General features: G+C 37.9%; 1 protein-coding gene across 1 annotated transcript in view; it reads right to left on the reverse strand.

Moving 5' to 3' along the window:
- Positions 1-18,475: 18,475 nt before the first annotated feature.
- LOC111179197 (inhibitor of carbonic anhydrase) overlaps positions 18,476-23,938 on the reverse strand; it is a 45,057-nt gene continuing 39,594 nt past the window's right edge. Inside the window, exon 17 of the mRNA XM_022582523.2 lies at positions 18,476-23,196. Within this exon, the coding sequence (XP_022438231.2) occupies positions 23,162-23,196 (35 nt within the window). The 3' untranslated portion in view covers positions 18,476-23,161. The remainder of the gene's footprint in view (positions 23,197-23,938) is intronic.

Genomic DNA, 23,938 nt, shown 5'->3' on the forward strand with positions numbered 1-23,938 from the left:
ATATATAATAATATAAAAGGATTGAAAAAGCAAAAATAAAACTCTTATTTTCACTAATGATATGATTGAAAATGTATAAAATTCTAAAAAACTAGATTATTAGAAAAATAAATGTTAGCTAGGCTTCCGGGAAGATGGCGGAAGAGTAAGACGCGGAAATCATCTTCCTCCCCACAGATACACCAGATACACGTGGAACAACTCCTACAGAACACCTACTGAACGCTGCCAGAAGACCTCAGACCTCCCAAAAGGCAAGAAACCCCCCACGTACCTGGGTAGGGCAAAAGAAAAAAGAATAAACAGAGACAAAAGGATAGGGACGGGACCTGCACCAGTGGGGGGGAGCCGTGAAGGAGGAAAGGTTTCCACACACTAGGAAGCCCCTTCGTGGGCGGAGACTGCAGGTGGCGGAGGGTGAAGCTTCGGAGCCGCGGACGAGAGCACGGCAACAGAGGTGCGGAGAGCAAAGCGGAGAGATTCCCGCACAGAGGATCGGTGCCGACCGGCACTCACCAGCCCGCGAGGCTTGTCTGCTCACCCGCCGGGGCGGGGCTGGGAGTTGAGGCTAGGACTTCGGTCGGAGCGTTGGGAATGGACTGGAATTGGTGGCGTGAACACAGCCTGCAGGGGGTTAGTGCACCACGGCTAGCCGGGAGGGAGTCCGGGGAAAAGTCTGGACCTGCCGAAGAGGCAGAAGACTTTTTCTTCCCTCTTTGTTTCCTGGTGCGCGAGGAGAGGGGATTAAGAGCACTGCTTAAAGGAGCTCCAGAGACGGGCGCCAGCCGCGGCTAAAAGCGTGGACCACAGAGACGGGCATGAGATGCTAAGGCTGCTGCTGCCGCCACCAAGAAGCCTGTGTGCGGGCACAGGTCACTATCCACAGCCCCCTTCCGGGGAGTCTGTGCAGCCCTACACTGCCAGGGTGCCGGGATCCAGGGACAGCTCCCCGGGGAGAACGCCCGGCGCGCCCTAGGCTGGTGCAACGTCACGTCGGCCTCTGCCACCGCAGGCTCACCCCGCACTCCGTGCCCCTCCCTCCCCCCGGCCTGAGCGAGCCAGAGCCCCCGAATCAGCGGCTCCTTTAACCTCGTCCTCTCTGAGCGAAGAACAGACGCCCTCCGGCGACCTACACACAGAGACGGGGCCAAATCCAAAGCTGAGCCCCTGGGAGCTGTGAGAACAAAGAAGAGAAAGGGAAATCTCTCCCAGCAGCCTCAGAAGCAGCGGATTAAAGCTCCACAATCAACTTGATGTACCCTGCTTCTGTGGAATACATGAATAGACAACGAGTCATCCCAAATTGAGGAGGTGGACTTTGAAAGATTTATTATTTTTTCCCCTTTTCCTCTTTTTGTGAGTGTGTATGTGTATGCTTCTGTGTCAGATTTTGTCTGTATAGCTTTGCTTTCACCATTTGTCCTAGGGTTCCATCCGTCCATTTCTTTTTTTAATAATTATTTTTTATTTTAATAACTTTATTTTATTTTACTTTATCTTCTTTCTTTCCTTCCTTCTTTCCTTCTTTCTTTCCTTCCTTCCTTCCTTTAGACAACGAATCATCCCAATTGAGGAGGTGGACTTTGAGAACAAGATTTATGATTTTTTCCCCTTTTCCTCTTTTTGTGAGTGTGTATGTGTATACTTCTGTGTGAGATTTTGTCTATATAGCTTCACTTTCACCATTTGTCCTAGGGTTCTATCTGTCCGTTTTTTGTTTTTTTAAAAAAATTTTTTATAATAATTATTTTTTTATTTTAATAACTTTATTATATTTTATCTTACTTTATTTATTTTACTTCATCTTCTTTCTTTTCTTCCTTCCTTCCCTCCTTCCTTCCTTCCACCCTCCCTCCCTCCCTCCTTTCTTTCTTTCTTTTTTCTACTTCTACTAATTCTCTCTTTCTACTTTTTCTCTCTATTATTCTGAGCCGTGTGGATGAAAGGCTCTTGGTGCTGCAGCCAGGAGTCAGTGCTGTGCCTCTGAGGTGGGAGAGCCAACTTCAGGGCACTGGTCCACAAGAGACCTCCCATCTGCACATAATATCAAATGACGAAAATCTCCCAGAGATCTCCATTTCAACACCAGCACCCAGCTTCACTCAACGACCAGCAAGCTACAGTGCTGGACACCCTATGCCAAACAACTAGCAGGATAGGAACACAACACCACCCATTAGCAGAGAGGCTACCTAAAATCATAACAAGTCCACAGACACCCGAAAACATACCACCAGACGTGGACCTGCCCACCAGAAAGACAAGATCCAGTCTCATCCACCAGAACACAGGCACTAGTCCCCTCCACCAGGAAGCCTACACAACCCACTGAACCAACTTTAGCCACTGGGGACACACACCAAAAACAACGGGAACTACGAACCTGCAGCCTGCAAAAAGGAGACCCCAAAAACAGTAAGATAAGCAAAAGGAGAAGACAGAAAAACACACAGCAGATGAAGGAGCAAGATAAAAACCCACCAGACCTAACAAATGAAGAGGAAATAGGTAGTCTACCTGAAAAAGAATTCAGAATAATGATAGTAAAGATGATCCAAAATCTTGGAAATATAATAGACAAAATGCAAGAAACATTTAACAAGGACCTAGAAGAACTAAAGATGAAACAAGCAATGATGAACAACACAATAAATGAAATTAAAAATCCTCTAGATGGGATCAATAGCAGAATAACTGAGGCAGAAGAACGGATAAGTGACCTGGAAGATAAAATAGTGGAAATAACTACTGCAGAGAAGAATAAAGAAAAAAGAACGAAAAGAACTGAGGACAGTCTCAGAGACCTCTGGGACAACATTAAACGCACCAACATTCCAATTATGGGGGTTCCAGAAGAAGAAGAGAAAAAGAAAGGGACTGAGAAAATATTTGAAGAGATTATAGTTGAAAACTTCCCTAATATGGGAAAGGAAATAGTTAAGTCCAGGAAGCACAGAGAGTCCCATACAGGATAAATCCAAGGAGAAACACGCCAAAACACATATTAATCAAACTGTCAAAAATTAAATACAAAGAAAACATATTAAAAGCAGCAAGGGAAAAACAACAAATAGCACACAAGGGAATCCCCATAAGGTTAACAGCTGAACTTTCAGCAGAAACTCTGCAAGCCAGAAGGGACTGGCAGGACATATTAAAAGTGATGAAGGAGAAAAACCTGCAACCAAGATTAGTCTACCCAGCAAGGATCTCATTCAGATTTGATGGAGAAATTAAAACCTTTACAGACAAGCAAAAGCTGAGAGAGTTCAGCACCACCAAATCAGCTTTACAACAACTGCTAAAGGAACTTCTCTAGGGAAGAAACACAAGAGAAGGAAAAGACCTACAATAACAAACCCAAAACAATTCAGAAAATGGGAATAGGAACATACATATCAAAAATTACCTTAAATGTAAATGGATTAAATGTGCCCACCAAAAGACACAGACTGACTGAACGGATACAAAAACAAGACGCATGTATTTACTGTCTACAAGAGACCCACTTCAGACCTAGAGACACATACAGACTGATAGTAAGGGGATGGAAAAAGATATTCCATGCAAATGGAAACCAAAAGAAAGCTGGAGTAGCAATTCTCATATCAGACAAAATAGACTTTAAAATAAAGACTATTAGAAGAGACAAAGAAGGACACTACATAATGATCAAGGGATTGATCCAAGAAGAAGATATAAAAATTGTAAATATTTATGCTCCCAACATAGGAGCACGTCAATACATAAGACAAATACTAACAGCCATAAAAGGGGATATCGACAGTAACACATTCATAGTAGGGGACTTTAACACCCCACTTTCACCAATGGACAGATCATCCAAAATGAAAATAAATAAGGAAACATAAGCTTTATATGATACATTAAATAAGATGGACTTAATTGATATTTATAGGACATTACATCCAAAACCAACAGAATACACATTTTTCTCAAGTGCCCATGGAACATTCTCCAGGATAGATCATATCTTGGGTCACAAATCAAGCCTTGGTAAATTTAATAAAATTGAAATTGTATCAATTATCTTTTCCGACCACAACACTATGAGACTAGATATCAATTACAGGAAAAGATCTGTAAAAAATACAAACACATGGAGGCTAAACAAAACACTACTAAATAACGAAGTGATCATTGAAGAAATCAAAGAGCAAATCAAAAAATACCTAGAAACAAATGACAATGGAGACAGGACAACCCAAAACCTATGGGATGCAGCAAAAGCAGGTTTAAGAGGGAAGTTTATAGCAATACAATCCTACCTTAAGAAACAGGAAACATCTCAAATAAACAACCTCACCTTGCACCTAAAGCTATTAGAGAAAGAAGAACAAAAAAACCCCAAAGTTAGCAGAAGGAAAGAAATCATAAAGATCAGATCAGAAATAAATGAAAAAGAAATGAAGGAAACGATAGCAAAGATCAATAAAACTGAAAGCTGGTTCTTTGAGAAGATAAACAAAATTGATAAACCATTAGCCAGACCCATCAAGAAAAAAGGGAGAAGACTCAAATCAATAGAATTAGAAATGAAAAAGGAGAAGTAACAAATGACACTGCAGAAATACAAAAGCTCATGAGAGATTACTACAAGCAACTCTATGCCAATCAAATGGACAACCTGGAAGAAATGGACAAATTCTTAGAAATGCACAACCTGCCAAGACTGAATCAGGAAGAAATGGAAAATATGAACAGACCAATCACAAGCACTGAACTTGAAACTGTGATTAAAAATCTTCCAACAAACAAAAGCCCAGGACCAGATGGCTTCACAGGCGAATTCTATCAAACATTTAGAGAAGAGCTAACACCTATCTTTCTCAAGCTCTTCCAAAATACAACAGAGGGAGGAACACTCCCAAACTCATTGTACGAGGCCACCATCACCCTGATACCAAAACCAGACAAGGATGTCACAAAGAAAGAAAACTACAGGCCAATAACACTGATGAACATAGATGCAAAAATCCTCAATAAAATACTAGCAAACAGAATCCAACAGCACATTAAAAGGATCATACACCATGGATCAAGTGGCGTTTATTCCAGGAATGCAAGGATTCTTCAATATATGCAAATCAATCAATGTGATACACCATATTAACAAACTGAAGGAGAAAAACCATATGGTCATCTCAACAGATGCAGAGAAAGCTTTTGACAAAATTCAACACCCATTTATGATAAAAACGCTCCAGACTAGGCATAGAGGGAACTTTCCTCAACATAATAAAGGCAATATATGACAAACCCACATTCAATATCGTCCTCAATAGTGAAAAACTGAAAGCATTTCCACTAAGATCAGGAACAAGAGAAGGTTGCCCACCCTCACCACTCTTATTCAACATAGTTTTGGAAGTTTTAGCCACAGCAATCAGAGAAGAAAAGGAAATAAAAGGATTCCAAATCGGAAAAGAAGAAGTAAAGCTGTCACTGTTTGCAGATGACATACTATACATAGAGAATCCTAAAGATGCTACCGGAAAACTACTAGAGCTAATCAATGAATTTGGTAAAGTAGCAGGATACAAAATTAATGCACAGAAATCTCTGGCATTCCTAAGCACTAATGATGAGAAATCTGAAAGTGAAATCAAGAAAACACTGCCATTTACCATTGCAACAAAAAGAATAATGTACCTAGGAATAAACCTACCTAAGGAGACAAAAGACCTGTATGCAGAAATTATAAGACACTGATGAAAGAAATTAAAGATGATACAAATAGATGGAGAGATATACCATGTTCTTGGATTGGAAGAATCAACATTGTGAAAATGACTACACTACCCAAAGCAATCTACAGATTCAATGCAATCCCTATCAAACTACCAATGACATTTTTCACAGAACTAGAACAAAAAATTTCACAATTTGTATGGAAACACAAAAGACCCCGAATAGCCAAAGCAGTCTTGAGAAGGAAAAACGGAGCTGGAGGAATCAGGGTCCCTGACTTCAGACTATACTACAAAGCTACAGTAATCAGGACAGTATGGTACTGGCAAAAAAACAGAAAGATAGATCAATGGAACAGGATAGAAAGCCCAGAGATAAACCCACACACATATGGTCACCTTATCTTTGATAAGGGAGGCAGGAATGTACAGTGGAGAAAGGACAGCCCTTCAATAAGTGGTGCTGGGAAAACTGGACAGGTATATGTAAAATTATGAGATTAGATCACTGCCTAACACCATACACAAAAATAAGCTCAAAATGAATTAAAGACCTAAATGTAAGGCCAGAAACTATCAAACTCTTAGAGGAAAACTTAGGCAGAACACTCTATGACATAAACCACAGCAAGATCCTTTTTGACCCACCTCCTAGAGAAATGGAAATAAAAACAACAATAAACAAATGGGACCTAATGAAACTTCAAAGCTTTTGCACAGCAAAGGAAACCATAAACAAGACCAAAAGACAACCCTCAGAATGGGAGAATATATTTGCAAATGAAGCAACTGACAAAGGATTAATCTCCAAAATTTATAAGCAGCTCATGCAGCTCAATAACAAAAAAACAAACAACCCAATCCAAAAATGGGCAGAAGTACTAAATAGACATTTCTCCAAAGAAGATATGCAGACTGCCAACAAACACATGAAAGAATGCTCAACATCATTAATCATTAGAGAAATGCAAATCAAAACTACAATGCGATGTCATCTCACACCAGTCAGAATGGCCATGATCAAAAAATCTAGAAACAATAAATGCTGGAGAGTGTGTGTAGAAAAGGGAACCCCTTTGCACTCTTGGTGGAAATGTAAATTGATACAGCCACTGTGGAGAACAGTATGGAGGTTCCTTAGAAACTACAAATAGAACTACCATATGACCCAGCAATCCCACTACTGGGCATATCCCCTGAGAAAACCATAATTCAAAAAGAGCCATATACCAAAATATTCATTGCAGCTCTATTTACAATAACCCAGAGATGGAAACAACCTAAGTGTCCATCATCGGATGAATGGATAAAGAAGATGTGGCACATATATACAATGGAATATTACTCAGCCATAAAAAGAAACGAAATTGAACTATTTGTAATGAGGTGGATAGACCTAGAGTCTGTCATACAGAGTGAAGTATGTCAGAAAGAGAAAGACAAATACCGTATGCTAACACATATATATGGAATTTAAGAAAGAAAATGTCATGAAGAACCTAGGGGTAAGACAGGAATAAAGACACAGAACTACTAGAGAATGGACTTGAGGATATGGTGAGGGAGATGGGTAAGCTGTGACAAAGCGAGAGAGAGGCATGGACATATGTACACTACCAAATGCAAGGTAGATAGCTAGTGGGAAGCAGCCGCATAACACAGGGAGATCAGCTTGGTGCTTTGTGACTGCCTGGAGCGGTGGGATAGGGAGGGTGGAAGGGAGGGAGATGCAAGAGTGAAGAGATATGGGAACATATGTATATGTATAACTGATTCACTTTGTTATAAAGCAGAAACTAACACACCATTGTAAAGCAATTATACTCCAATAAAATAAATAATTAATTTTTTAAAATGTGAAAGAAAAAAATGTCAGGCAGTGTTGCTGGATATAAGATAAATATACAAAAATCAATTATATTCCTAGATTAAAATTTTTTTAATGAAAATGCTATTTAAAGTAGTATAAGAATCACAGATGACCAAGAATAAGTCTATCAAAAGTTGTCTAAAATTTTTACACACCAAACTGTAAAATATTGATGAGAAATATTAAAGAAACTCTAAGTTAATGAAAGGCTATACACAGAAAATGGAGTTCTGACTCAATATTATAAAGATGTCAGTTCTCCTCAAATTATAATATATAGGTTCAGTGAACTCCCAATCTAACTCCTAATAAGTTTTTAATATTTTTTAGTGTGAATTGACAATGTAATCCTAAAGTTTATAAGGAAATGCAAAAGACCTTAAATAGACATTTGTTTGGTTGTGTAAGTTGTAGCATTCCAAGATTAGAACAAAATGCATTTGATTTTTCTAAACTTTTCTGCCTAACTCTAAGTACTGACATCTGAAATATAATTGCCATGTCTATCCAATTCAGCTGTTCATTATCAATAAAATTACCTACGTGCTTTCTATAACTTGACACTGGATTAGTAGTATGAATAAAAATTATATACAGTCCACTAAATAAGTATTTGTAGACATACATCCACCACAGTTGGTATATAATTTAACTCTTATGTTTATTCCAATTCTTTCACATTAAAAAGCAAATTAAACTCTTCACTAGCTATGGTTTAAGGTCTATTTCAGATTCCTCTTCTCTTCCAGATTCGTCTTCTCTTCCTCCACCTTCTTTTACATAGATATATGCCATTTTCAAATATACAGATAAGTAGAGAAAATGATGTAATAAACTCCCATGTACACCTTACCCAACTTCATCAATTGTCAACATTTCGCCAATATTATTTCATCCATCCTTCCACTTCCCCATTTTTTTCTGGAGTAACAGACAGTGCATTACTTCACCCACAAAAGTGTGCATCTCTAACAGCTAAGGGATTTTTCATATATAACCATAATGCATTTATCACACCTGTCAAAAATGAACAATTATTCCATATTATTATCTAATTCCCAGTTAATATTCCAGTTTACCTGGTTGTCAAAAAATGTTATTACCTCATTCAAATTAGAACCTAAAACAAGATCCAGGCATTGAATTGGTTATATATCTTAAATCTCTTCTGCTTTTTTCTTTTACCTTTTATGCTATTTACTTGTTGAAGAAACTGCATCATTTGTCCTTTGGAATTTCCAACATTCTGGATTTGGCTGGTGTGATTTAACATGTTATTTTGCATTTAACAGCATTTTACAGAAAGTCCCTCAATTTGGGTCTGTCTGAAATTGCTTCATGATTTGATTCAGGTGTGCATTTTTGACAGCAACATCACAGAAGTGAGGCTGGGTTCTCAGAGTATTGCATTAGAAGGAACACAATAGTAATTTGTTCCATTATCACTTCTGTAACCTTTATTTGCTTGGTTAAGGTGGTGTGTGACAGGTTTCTACACTGTAAATTTTCCTTTGTAATTAATGAGTAGTCTGTGGAGAGACACTTTGAAACTACTTAACATTTTGTTCCTCATCAGACTTTCATCCTCCAGTTTTAGCATCCATTGATGATTCTTGCCTGAATCATTATTACTATATTGATTACCAAATAGTGATTTTTCTGATTATTTCATTCCTTGTGCATTTATCAATTGCCATTCTAAAATAGACAAGTACTTCTCTTTCTCCATTTATTTATTGATTTCCTTTTATTTGTTTTTATCAGCATGGTCTTGGGGGTTTCTTTTATATTCAGTGGGTTATAATATTTTACTATTATTCTTTTTTTTCCATTTTTTATTGTGGTAAAAAACACAACATGAAATTTATCATCTTAACCATTTTAAAGTGTACAGTTCAGTGATATTAAGTACATTCATATTGCTGTGCAAATTGTCACCACCATACATCTCCAGAATTCTTTTCATCTTGCAAAATTGAAACTCTACACCAGTAAACAATAATTCCTCATTTTCCCTTACCAGCCCCTGGCAACCACTTCTCCACTTTCTATCTCTATGATTTTGACTACACTAAGTGCTTCATTTAAGTGGAATCATACACTATTTGCCTTTTGTGATTGTCTTACTTCACTTACCATAATATCCTTGTTTCATCCATGTTGTAGCACATGTCAATAATTTCCTTCTTTTTTAAGGCTGAATAATATTCCATTGTATGTACATACCATATTTGCTTATCCATTCATCTAGCAATGGGCACTTGGGTTGCTTCCACATTTTAGCTATTGCAAACAATACTTCTATAAACCATGAGTGTATAAATATCTCTACAAGACCCTGCTTTCAATTCTTTTGGGTATATACTAAGAAGTGAATATCTGGATCATATGGTAACTCTACATCTAATGTTTTTTGAGAAATCTCCATACAGTTTTCTACAATGGCTGTACATTCCCACCAACAGGGTTTTAATTAATCCACATCCTCACCAACACTTACTACTTTCTGGTTTTTTTGATAGGAGCCATTCCAATGAGTATGTGGTTTCTTAATGTAGATTTAATTTGCATTTCTCTAATGATTAGTGATGTTGAGCATCTTTTCATGTGCCTATTTACCATTCATATAATTTCTTTTCAAAAAAATTAAAGTTCTTTGCCCATTTTTGAATTGGATGTTTGGTTTTCTCTTGTTGAGTTTTAGGAGTTTTCTATATATTCTAGGTATTAATCCCTTAACAGATATCTAATATGGAAATGTTTTCTCCCACTCTGTGGGTTACCTTTCACTGTTCATAGTATCTTTTGATGCACAAAAGTTTTAATTTTCATAAACTTCAATCTGTCTGTTTTTGCTTTTGTTGCCTGTGCCTTGATGTCACATCCAAGAAATCACTGCCAAATCCAATGTCATCAAGCTTCTTCCCTATGTTTTCTTCTAAGAGTTTTATACTTTTTATGTCTTAAGTCTAGGTCTTTAAATAATTTTGAGTTAATTTTTATATGGTATTAGGTGAGTGTCCAACTTCTTTCTTTTGCATGTTTATACCCAGTTTTCTTAGCACGATTTGTCAAAAAGACTATCCTTTCACCTATTGAATGACTTGAACCCCTTTGTGGATATATGTCAGTGATTATTTCTGGGTTTTCTATTCTATTACTTTGATCTATGTGTCTGTCTTTATGCCAGCACCATACTCTTTTGAAATCTATAAAATATAATGTTATGTTTGTTGGTATGTTTTGACAACAGGAAATGTGAGTCCTCCAGCTTTGTTCTTATTCAAAAGTGTTTTGGCTATTCAGGATCACTTGAGATTCCATATGAATTTTAGGATTTTTTCCTATTTCTGGGAAAAAAATGTCATTTGGGTTTTGATAGGAATTGCATTTAATCTGTAGATTATTTGGGGTAGTATTGACATCATAACAATGTTAAGTTTTCTAATCAATAAACATGGAAGGTCTTTACATTTATGTCTTCTTTAACTTCTTTTAGCAATGTTTTGTAGTTTTCATTGTACAAAACTTTTACCTCTTTTGTTAAGATAATTCCTAATCACTTTTTTTTTTAACATCTTTATTGGAGTGTAATTGCTTTACAATGGTGTGTTAGTTTCTGCTTTATAACAAAGTGAATCAGTTATACATATACATATGTTCCCATATCTCTTTCCTCTTGCATCTCCCTCCCTCCCACCCTCCCTATCCCACCCCTCTAGGTGGTCACAAAGCACCAAACTGATCTCCCTGTGCTATGTGGCTACTTCCCAGTAGCTATCTATTTTACGTTTAGTAGTGTATATATGTCCATGCCACTCTCTCACTTTGTCACAGCTTACCCTTCCCCCTCCCCATATCCTCAAGTCCATGCTCTAGTAGGTCTGTGTCTTTATTCCCATCTTCCCCCTAGGTTCTTCATGAGCTTTTTTTTTTTTTTTCTTAGATTCCATATATATGTGTTAGCATACAGTATTCTGTTCTAGTCAGACAAGATACTTTATATTATATCTATCTTTAAAGTCTATTGAGACTTAATGTGTGGCCTAACATATCCTGAAAAGAATGTGTATTTGCACTTAAAAAGAATGTGTATTCTGTTGTTATTGGGTGGAGTGTTCTGTATATGTCTGTTTGATCTAGTTGATTTAATGAGTTGTTGAAGTCCTCTATTTCCATGCTTATCTTCTATCTGGTTATTCTGTCCATTATTGAGAGTGGGATATTGATGTCTCCAACTATTACTGTAGAACTGTCTATTTCTCCCTTCAATTCTGACAATTTTTGCTTTATATATTTTGATGGTCTATTGTTAGGTTTGTAAATGTTTGTAATGATTATATCATTTTACTGTATTGAAATCTTTACTAATATATAATGTTCTTCTTTGTCTGTTATAAACTTTTTTGATTTAAAGTCTATTTTTTCTGATATAATTATAGCCAACCCTGTTCTCTTTTGGTTACTATTTGGATGGAATATTTTCTTCCATCATTTCACATTCAATCTATTTGTGTCTTTGGATAAAAGTAAGTCTCTTGCAGACAATGTTTTATTATATCATGTTTTTTTCCATTCTGCTAATTTCTGTCTTTTGATTAGAGAGTTTAATCCATTTACATTGAAAGTAATTGCTGATAAGGAAGGACTTCTGTCATAGTACTATTTGTTTTCTACATGCCATACAGCATTTTTCTGTTCATTTCCAGCATTACTGTCTTCTCTTGTGTTTAGTTGATTTTTTTTTTGGTAGTGAAACATTTTAATTTCTTTCTCATTTCCTTTTGTGTGTATTCTATACCTATTTTTCCATGTGGTTACTATGGAGATTACATCTTAAAGTTATAACACTCTAAGTTGAACTTATACCATCCTAACTTGAATAACATACAAAAACTGCTTGTTTACAGCTCCATTCCCCACCCCTTTCAATTGTTGATCTCATAAAATTACATCTTTATACATTGTGTCTGAAAACATAAGCTAATAAAATTTTATGCATTAGTCTCTTATATATGTAGAAAACAAAATGTGGAATTATAAACCCTGGTTACAATAATACTAGCTTTTATAATCACTCATGTATTTTCCTTTACTGTGATCTTTATTTCTGCATAAGGCTTCAAGTTATTGTCTAGTGTCCTTTGATTTCTTTCTTTTTTTAATTAATTAATTATTTTTTTATTTTTGGCTCTATTGGGTTTTCGTTGCTGTGCGCAGGCCTTCTCTGGTTGCGGCGAGTGGGGGTTACTCTTCCTTGCAGTGTGCGGGCTTCTCATTGCAGTGGCTTCTCTTGTTGTGGAGCACAGGCTCTAGGCACATGGGCTTCAGTAGCTGTGGCTCACGGGCTCTAGAATACAGGTTCAGTAGTTGTGGTGCACAGGCTTAGGTGCTCCATGGCATGTGGGATCTTCCCGGACTAGGGCTTGAACCCACGTCCCCTGTGTTGGCAGGTGGATTCTTAACCACTGCATCACCAGGGAAGCCCTGTGTCATTTGATTTCAACCTGCAAAACTACCTTTAGTATTTCTTGCAGGGCAGGTCTAGTGGTAACAAATGTCCCCAGCTTTTGTTTATCTGGGAAAGTCTTAATTTCTCCCTCACTTTTGAAGAACAATTTTGCCAGACATAGGATTCTTGATTGATAGCGTTTTTTCTTTTGGCACCTTAAATGTATCAGCCCACTGCCTTCTGTCCTCCAAAGTTTTGTTTTTAAATATTTATTTATTTATTTGGCTGCGCTGGGTCTTAGTTGGGGTATGCGGGATCTTCATTGCCCATGTGGGATCTTTGTTGTGGCATGTGGGCTCTTAATTGTAGCATGTAGGATCTACTTCCCTGACCAGGGATTGAACACAGGCCCCCTGCATTGGGAGTGCAGAGTCTTAACCACTGGACCACCAGGGAAGTGGTGGTCCTGCAAAGTTTTTGAAGAGGAATTTGTTAATAACCTTGTTGAAGATCCCTTGTATGTCAAGAGTTGCTTCTTTCTTTCTGCATTCAAGATTATTTTTTTGTCTCTACTTTTGACAGTTTGGTTATAATATGTCTTGGTGTGGGTCCTGGGTTCATCTTACTTGGTGTTCACTGAGCTTCTTGGATTTATATTCATGTCCTTCATCAAACCTGGGAAGTTTTTGACCATTATTTTTTCAAATATTCTCTCTACTCCTTTCTATTCTCCTTCTGGGACTCCCACAATGTATATGTTATTCTACATTATGAAGACACACTTGTCCCTTATTCTCTGTTCACTTTTGCTCCATAATTTTTCTTTTTGCTCTTCAGACTCAATAATTTCAATTGTCCTGTCTTTCAGTTCACTGATTCTTCTCCCTGTTCAAAAATGCCTTTGAATTCCTTTAATGAATTTTTATTTCAGTTATTATACTTTTAGCTTCAGAATTTCTTTTAGGTTTTCTATCTCTTTACTTATATTTCCATTTTGATTATACATCATTTTTTTGTTTGCTTACTTTCTGCACATATCCTTTTAGTTCTCTCTTGAGCATTTTTGAAACAGTTATTTTAAAGTCTTCATCTAGTAGACCCATCATCAGGTCTTTTTCAGGAACAGTTTCTGTTGATTCTTTTCTCTTTTGAATGGTCCATATGTTTCTGTTTCTTTGTATGCCTTGTTTTGTTGTTGTTGTTGAAAACTGGACATTTGAATCTAACAGTATAGTAACTCTGGAAATCAGATTCTCCTTCCTCAGGGTTTGCCATTTTGTTTTGTTTTCTATTGCTGTAGACTATCTCTGTGCCATGGATCAGCTGAAGTACAAACTTAAGATCTTTTCAGTCATTTTTGATCCTGCTCCTTTCCCTGGGTATGCACAATGACTTTCTAATTTCTCTTGAATATGCAGTTGCTTTTTAATGCCCTAGTCTTAAATGTCTCATTTTCAAAAGGGAGAAAAAGAAAAAAGTGAGGGGGGGTGGTAAAAAGGTATTGGCCCTTTAAACCCTCTGGAAGTCACTCAGAGGAGGAGGGTCTTGCAACAAAGAGGAGAAGTGCAATAACAATGGCTTCCCTCCTCTGTATCTGCACCTCCATGTTCAGAAGCTGCAATCAATGACCATAACACAAATCCCTAATATTTCATAACAGGATCCTTATTGCCCACCTTGGATCCCACAAGCTGTGTGCAAGCTGCTCCAGGAATACATACACAGCTGCCTGATGTGGGGCATGGGGGAGGGAGATGGGTAGCCACTGCTAGGCTAAGAACTGAAATTGACTGAAATTAATGGCAGTTTACCCTTTAAACATTCCCCTGGAATTTGGAAGCCTTCAATGGATTCCAACGTTCAAAAATACTTACATCAAACAGTTTCTACCAGTGTAATTGTTGTTTGAGCGGGAAGACTGATTCTTGGTGCTTTATACTCTGCCATCTTCCCAGAACCCTCCCCCTCATTTATTTTGATGATTAGATTGTTGTGGCCCTTCACGCTTGCTCCTGTGTATTTGTTACAAGCCCCATAATTTTTTAGGCACTTCACTTTCTGGCAGAATAAGACATTCAGGCCTATCTCATACTTTCCCTATATTAGCTCTGGAATCTCTGTTTCAGGAATCTCATTTCTCTAAGAAACTTTATCCTTTTAGTATAGAATGGTATTTAGGAACCAAAATATGGGTGCTAGGTGTGGTAACTGCTTTGGAGAGAAATTGATACTAGGATCTTTCAACATATGTATAGATGATACAGATATAGATATATAGATATAGATCTCCATAATAACACACATCTACATCCATCTCTCCCTCCCTCCCTCTCTCTCTCTCTCCAACCATGAGTTCACACTGATTCCTCCAATTCAAGTTGAACATCACAGCAAATCTTTTAGTTTTCTCCCTCCCCATATTTGCAACTCCCTTCCTCCTGACAGTGAGAAAGCTGGATCTTGATGTTCTCAATATTTTTAGCTCTTTGTTCCATTCCCCTGTATATTATCAATCTCCTGATCCTCCAGCTGCCTCTTTGGCCCCAGTCCCTCAGGCTTCACTCCCCCTGGCCATCTCAAGGAGAGGAAATGAAGGAGAGCAAATAAGTATTTTTTAACTGAAGAAAAGAACAAAAAAGGGAAGAGAAAGAGAAAAGTAGAGAAAAGGAAAAGGAAGAGGAGCTTTTTAACCTGTCTCCACAGTCACACAGTAAACTGTGAAGGGCAGAGAGCAGGATCCTGTGCAGAATGAGGAAAAACTGAACAGAGATAATTAACATTTTTTACCATTAAACAAAGCTCTGGGCTCCTTTTCCTCAACACAATCATTCTTCTATAATGTACTGGGAGAGACTAGCTGGCGTTTGTCCTTGTTTCAAAAGCCAGAGATGTCTATTCTGCATGCAAAAGAACCTCCTAATAAAACTCTCTCCTTATCAGTATAATGTTCAACCTAACCTGGCTGTATCTGACCGCTAGGCCAACAGGTGCAGAGGCCACTGACCCTGGAGCTAAGTGGACTATGGAAACTGTCATGTGTAAAGGAACAAAAGTCCCTGATCAAAGGCAGGTGTGCAGGGAAAGTTGGTCTTCTCTGGCATGCTCTTGGCAGGGCACTCCGACAGGTCTGGCAAAGATGGGAAGAGAGTTAGAGGTCAGGGCTGGGGCACAGTTTAGGCAGGGTTGATTTCAGACAAAATTGTGAAACAGGCAGGATCTGTCCCAGGATGGAACATCTGTTCAAAAGCCCCTCTGGCAATTGACTTCTCCCAGGCCACACAGCGGGATACTATGGAGGGGAAAGGAAGGCTGGGGAATTCTAAGAGCCTGGTATAAAGTGGGCCAGGACACCAGGGTGTCAAGGAGTCTTCATTTTAAAATGAAAGAAGGATCTCAGGTAGAGGAACCTGCTCCCAGAAGTGGAGTTAATTTCCAGATTTGTATTTGGAAATCACCTGCCCAGTGCTAAGCAGGAATGTAGTGGTGATAGAAGGAGCATTAAGTAAACATGAGAAATGATCACAACTGCAAAGACTGGGACAAGAGGAGAACCTGGCCCTGGTTCTCCTTGACTGGGGACACCACTATATCTAGTGTGATTTGGTCATTTGCTTCTACACATTTACTTCTATTCAGTAAGACTTTCAGTTGTTTAGTGACTTAGGCGAGTTACTTCACTCTCACCACATTTTGTTTCCCACCTAGAAAATGAGAATAATAATACCTACCTCATAGGGTTATTATGAGAACTAAATTAGCAATTAAAGTAAATCACCTGGTACAGTACCCAGCACATTATTCTCCTTCTTATTTTTATTTATGTCATGACCAATATCTTCGCCTTCAATTCCCGTGTGCACAGTGTTGTGACCCCAGCTCCTGAGTCACACCACATCAGGGAGCCCTGCAAGCATGCTCACCACTAGATCCTAGACAATGCATCATAAAGAATATAGCAAGCAGATGCTGCAAAATTTTTTTCACCTTATGCTAGTTACCTATGCACGCTTTTTATTCACCTGTCCATTCTTGAGGACAGATACTGGGTATTATCATGTGCAATCTGTAGAATAAAATGGGTATGAAATTGGAGTCAGAGACTCCTCGTTTTGAATCATAGGCCACTTAGAAGATACATGATGCTGGACAAGTTACTTACCTATTCCTAGCACGTTTTCTCTTTAATAATAGGAATATGAGACCTTCTTGGGTCATTTCGAAGATTACTTACAGTGCTATTAAAGTGCTAGTCCTGCCTGACATGTAACAGTCACCAATAGATGGGCAATGCTTTCATTATTATGGAACACTCAGCACAGACTGAGTACTAACAACGTATTCAGTGAATTAATGAAGTGACCCCACATAATATCTTCATGGCACCTTCCATTGCTAATGGACCCTTCAGCAAAACACACTCTGCAAGACCATCTAGTACAATGATCTCATTTTATAGAGAGAAAAACTGAAGCCCAGCCAGAGAACATAACTGGTAGGGTGCCCAGCAGACAAAGCCAGAACCCAGGATTTTGGACTCAATATCCTGAGCTATCCCCACCATCCTGTGACATGCTTTCTTGAAAGGTATCATTCATAATGTCTTCTAAGTCATTTAGGGATGTCACTTCCCATGCTCTTTCACCAAGAGAAGCCAAGTCCTGAGATCTTCAGGTGGGCCCATGAGGAGTGGCTGGTTAAGCTGAGCAGAGTCTAGTGCTCCTGGGGCAAAAGAAACAGATTGCAGATTCCTCTACTGCCCTGACAGCAAATGCCATTGTTTGATGTCCCTGCTCTGTGTGGGAAGAGGATAGCAAAGTCCACCTGGTTTCTTAGCTGTTTCAAAGTAAACCTTTGATCTATACAGATTTGTAGACAATTGGTGTCAACTCTTGGTTTCTACAATTAAATTATCCTACCCTTTTAGTTGTCCTAAATGTTCCACAGATAGGCCTTTTACATAAATATATGCAACTTGTCTATATGTGCAACAAGACTTATCAGCCCCTCAGGGTAGAATCTGCCTGAAAATAGATTAAGTAGCCTCTATCCCCACCCCTCCAACCCAGGGGAAAGTGGTGTGAGGTTGCAGAAGAATCAGTGGACTGGAGCTATGAATACACAAAAATTATACACCAAGGGGTGTGTTTGTGTGTGTGTGTGTGTCTGTGTGTGTGTGTGTGTGTGTGTTATGATGGTGAGAGTCCCATGATTTTATTAATGCTCAAAGGGGTCCATTAGTACCCCAAACATGTTGAAATTCTAAACATTTATTATCTGCTCTGGTCTTTTTTCCAAGTCTTAGAATTGAGAGAAAGTAGAGGTAGAGTGCTTGATAGCTTTTCCCCAGACAGGGAGAAGTCCCTGTTGGACCAGGATCTTCAGGCTCCTGCCTCAAGTCTAATCCACTCAAGACTGCAAGGGTGGCTCTCCTGGTAGGGGAAACTGGTGGCAGAGACTCAAGCCCATCAGAGGCAACAGTCTCTGAGGCTTCAGGCAACAGAGCCTGAGGACTCTGTAGCAGGTGAAACTCTAGAAGAGAGTCTTCCTAGAAGTCCCAGGTTGAAGGATAAGCATGCCTGTGGCTTCCTAGGGGTATCCTGTAGGGAGACAGCCTAGGACGAGATGTGAAAATACCTTTCCCAAGAAGGACAAAAGGACCTGGAGCAGTCTGGTGCAAGAGACTGCTGAACGTGGAATCAGATTTGTGTAGGAAAGGGAAAACAAGGATTAAGTAAAAGGAAGGTTTAGACCAAAGTGGACAAGGGAATAAAACCAAAAAACCCAAGAAAGCAAGCTATTATGTTTTTGAATAATGCACAAAACAACAGAAGACGGAGCTCTGTAAAGTTAGAAAATCTTTCCTGAAAATAGCCTTAGTCTAAAAGTTCAGGAAAGCAAATTTCACATAAAATTCAGTAACCAAAAGTACTGCGGTCAAATACTATACAAAGTTATTACAGAAAATTAAATAAGAAGAAAAATAATATATCTACAGGCAATGAAAGCATGCCAGAAAGACATAGCCTCAAAATATCTAAAATCTATAACCTACACAAAAGTATGGAGAGAGCTAGAAACAGTAGAGATGTGGGTAAATATTATAAGATTTTTTTCATTTTTAAATTTCTTTAAAAGGTAATTGACAGCTTGATGTAAAAATAATAAAAATATACTGTGGAGTTTCTAACATATGTAGAAGTAAAATGTATGATAGTAAGAGCACAAAAGATAAAACAGGGAAATCAGTGGGGTAGTACAGCCAGCTTGTGATGGCTTGCAAAGGCTGATTGTGTGTATCTCTACTCAACTCTGAATTCATTGACGTCACTTTGGTAGCTTGAAATCATCCATGGCGAGAGTACATACTCCATGAAACTGGCAAATGACACAAATCAAGACTTTTTTTACCTTGAAGATCTGGTTGTTAAAAGTTTATCTGCACATCACTGGGGAAAGTGGAGCTGTACAGAATCTTATGTTAGACACAAAGTGATATAATGTTATTTGATGCTGGTATTAAGCTAAAGATGTATATTACAAACCTTGGAGAAGTTATTAAAAATAAAAGAATAGCTAATAAACAAACAGAGAAGATAAAATGAAATACTAAAAATTATCCAATTAATCCAACAGAAGGCAGAAAAGAGGAAATAAGGAACAAGGAACAGATGAGACAGATAGAAAACAAATATCAAAAATTACATTATATATAAATGAACTAAACACATCATTTAAAAGGGAAGAGAATGTCACACTGAATAAAAAAAAAAACTCTGTGCTCTTTATAAGAAACCCTCCTTAATAGAAAGAAACAGATGAATTAAAAGTAAAAGAATGTAGAACAATAAACCAAGCACAAACTATCATGAGAAAGGTGGAGTGGTCATATTAATATCCAATGAAACAGACTTAAAAAGAAAAAGTATTATAGGGACAACTAGGGACATTTCATAATGGTAAGGGAGTCAATTCATCAAGAAAGCCTAATCTCCTAAATATGTATGTAACAAAGCCTCCAAATATATAAAGCAAAATCTATTTAAACTGGAGGGAGAAATGAGCAAATCCATACTTATAGTTCAAGAGTTCAATCCTCTTCTCTCAGTAATTAATGCAAAAAGTAGATAGAAAATGAGTCAAGGCAGAGGATTTGAACAATAACTTTAGCCAACTTGACCTACTGCTACTTATAGTACTACACTACATATTACAGAACTACACCAAACAATTAAGAATACTTATTTTTTTTAAGTATACATGGAACATCCACCAAGATTGGCCATATGCTGGCCAACAAAAAAAAAAAACTTCAATAAATTTAGCAGGGTTGAAGTTATATAGAATATATATCTTCTGACCACAAAGGAATTAAATTAGAAATAAATTACAAAAGTATATCTGGAAAATTGCCAAATATTTGGAAATTTAAAAGAATTTTTAAATAATCCACAGATCAAAGAAGAAATCTTTGAAAAACTAGAAAAAAAATGTACCTCAATGATAATGAAAATAAACATATCAAAATTTGTGGGATTCAGCTAAAGCAGTGCTTAGAGGGAAATTTATCATTTTAAATGCCTATATTAGAAAAATAAAATGGGCTAAATATTGATATAAGCTTGCATCTTAAGAATCTAAGAAAAAAAGAAAAATAAATGAAAAATAAGTAGAAAGGAAGTAAGGCTAAGAACAGAAAATGAGATTAAAAAATAATAGTGGGACTTCCCTGGTGGCACAGTGGTTAAGAATCCATCTGCCAATGCAGGGTACACGGGTTCGATCCCTGGCCCGGGAAGATCCCACATGCCGCGGAGCAACTAAGCCCGTGTGCCACAACTACTGAGCCTGCGCTCTAGAGCCGGGGAGTCACAACTACTGAAGCCCCAAGCCTAGAGCCCGCGCTCTGCAACAAGAGAAGCCACCTCATTGAGAAGCCCACACACCGCAACGAAGAGTAGCCCCTGCTCGCCTCAGCTAGAGAAAGCCCGAGTGCAGCAACAGAGACCCAACATAGCCAAAAATAAATAAATTAAATAAATAAAAATTTTAAAAATAATAATATGAAAGTTTATAAAACTAAAAATTCATTCTTTGAAAAGTTCAAGAAAATTGATAAAGCTACAGCTACACAGGTCAAGAAGAAAGAAGAAAATACAAATTACCAGTATGAAAAATAGAAGAAGAGATATCACTACACAACCTATAAATATTAAAATAATAATAAGGAAATATTTTGAGCAATTTTATGGCAAAAATAGACAATTTAGATCAAACAAATTCCTTGAAACACAAATTTTGCCACTCTAGATTTTCACTGGTTCTTTTTGAAACCTTACACTTTTTATGTAAGGTTTTGTTATGTTCATGTATGTATGTATGTATGTATTTTTGGCCACATGGCTTGTGGGATCTTAGTTCCCCAACCGGGGATGGAACCCGGGCCCTTGGCAGTGAAAGCTCCCAGTCCTAACTATTGGACTGCCAGGGAATTCTCTTCATGTTTTCCTTTAAATCCTTGTGCCTGTTTATAACAACTGTTTAAAGTTAATTGTCTGAATACCATCATCTCTGTGGTTTCTAGGTGAGTTTCTACTGGTTGATTTTTCTGATGACTCTGGGTCACATTTTGTGCTTCTTCGCACATCTGGTAATCTTTGTATCTGACGCTGGATATTATGCATGCCACACTGTTGAATATTTAGATTTTGTTGTATTCATTTAGTGAGTATTGAGGTTTATTTTAGAGGGCAGTCAGGTGACTTGCAGATCTGCTTGATCTCACCAAGGCTAGTGTCACTCTCAGTAGGGGCAGTTATGGAGCAGCCCTTAGTCTACAGCTATTTCAGCCGCAGCTGCCTTCAGAGAAAAGCTTAGGTGTTCAGTGAGGTCTCTTCACACCGGCTGGTAGGAACGTGATTGGCTCCTGGCCCCATGGGAGCCCTGGGCATTGTTCAGCTTATGGGCCTCCCACAGTCATTCTTTGCCTAGCCTGACCGACTTCAGTTTCATTCTATGCACAAGCAGATTAGTATTTTGCCAAACATTTCAAGGAGACTCCTGTACAGATCTCTCTGTATACAAATTCCAGTCACTCTGGCTTCCCCAGACTCCTACCTCTGTTTCCTCAACTCAGTGTGATGGGCTCTCTTGGGTTCCTGCTCCCTTTGCCATGATCTGGAAATTTCCTCTAAGGAAGAAGTAAGGTCATCACTCTGCACACCTCTTTTCTTTTCCTTCTTTCAAGGATCATAGTCCTGCACTGTTATAGCCCAGTGTTTGAGAACATTTGTTTCATGTATTTTTTCCAGTTTTTTAGTTGTTTATGGAAGGACAGCAAATCCTGTACTGGTTACTCATTCACAGGCAGAAGCAGAAGTCCACACACCAAACTGACACTTCACAATATATAACTTGGGTTCCCATGCAGCATTTATTGAGGCACTACCATAGGTTGGGATCATGGTAATAATAGATAAGGCAAAATCTCTGATAAGAAACTGACTTAAATGAGTGTAAATCACACTTCTAGGAAATTTACTGCAAAAAGGTAGTAGGATGAGATTTTTGCTGTAATTTTCATATTTTTCAATTAATCTGATCAGGAGTTTGATTCCGCTTGACATTATGGATTTTAAATGCTCAAATATATTTTCAAAATGCAGAAACTCATTCCTTATCCTTTATTTTCATTATGTAAGTCCTTGATACTGCACACACTAATGCTTTTTTTGCACACTCAGACTCCCTTCAGACAGATTTATTGCTTAAATTCTATTTAAGTGAGTTGACTCTTGGGTAAAACCATCAAACAATAGGGAGGGAAGTTGAGCTAGTCTGGTAGAGGTCTAAAAAAAGATATAATTTAATACATACTAAATTCAGAAGCACAATTCTAGTATAAACAAACCATTTTCTACCCATGCCCCTGCCAAAATCTGAGAACATTTCATGAAGTTTTCTGAAAGACACAATAATTTTTATTCATTTTATTTTTTGCATCAGTTACAGGACACACTTATAAACATTAACTGATATTAACACAGACCCACCATGCAGACAAGTGAGAATGTGGCCCCACCGGATTTGCAGGCTCTGAGCATCTCTGCGGTTGCCCACTTTGATCAATTTTTAATTTCCATGGAATGTGCAAGCATCCAGAAGTTCTGTGAGAGGTAACATAAGAGAAAGACCGTCAGGTACTGCCTGTGCTTATTAAGTACGATGCTCTTCCTATTTTCTAAAAGTAAATGGTAGGTAATGAAGATTTTTTTTAAAAAAATCTCTCTCTCTCCTCTAACTGATGTCAGTGCTATCCTTAAACATCTACACTTTCCTCTCCTCCTATTCTCCACGTCTCTAACACATGATATAATTTAACAAAAATTCAGGCACACTCCCAATAATTTGATTATTCCAGCTCTAATTTTATTTCTCCAACTTATTTTTTTTGAGGCAGCTATGCCATGTCTATAGTACATAGAAGTAGAGAGAAGTGACTTACTTAGTGCCACTTCTACATATGTATATGTATATATGTAGAGGTGGCCTGCTCAGGCTAACAACACTTGTCTATTTTAATATCAATTATACATTTTATTTAAAATCTTTGAAAATTGGTCCACTATGAGTGGTATGTATGTGTCATTTCCAACCTCCTCCCTACACTGAAGTGCTCCCACACACAGACATTTTCATTCTATTAGCCAAAAAATGGAAATATACATGTAAACAAGTTCAATTTCCAAATGATCTTCAGTTCTGTTGCACTCTCTGGCTCCTTCAAATGATTTGGCCTTTTCAGTTAGTGTCTTATACGGTGCCCTAATTGACTGCCTCCCTGGTAAGCCTGAATCCTCTTGCAGGGCCAGGAGCAAGCCTTCCTAATCTTTGTGTCCTATTCGTACT

Source organism: Delphinapterus leucas, chromosome 4 (genome assembly GCF_059928025.1).
Source record: "Delphinapterus leucas isolate spDelLeu-1000000601 "Yukka" chromosome 4, BTC_Dleu_Yukka2, whole genome shotgun sequence".
In the NCBI taxonomy this organism is placed as follows: Eukaryota; Metazoa; Chordata; class Mammalia; order Artiodactyla; family Monodontidae; genus Delphinapterus; species Delphinapterus leucas.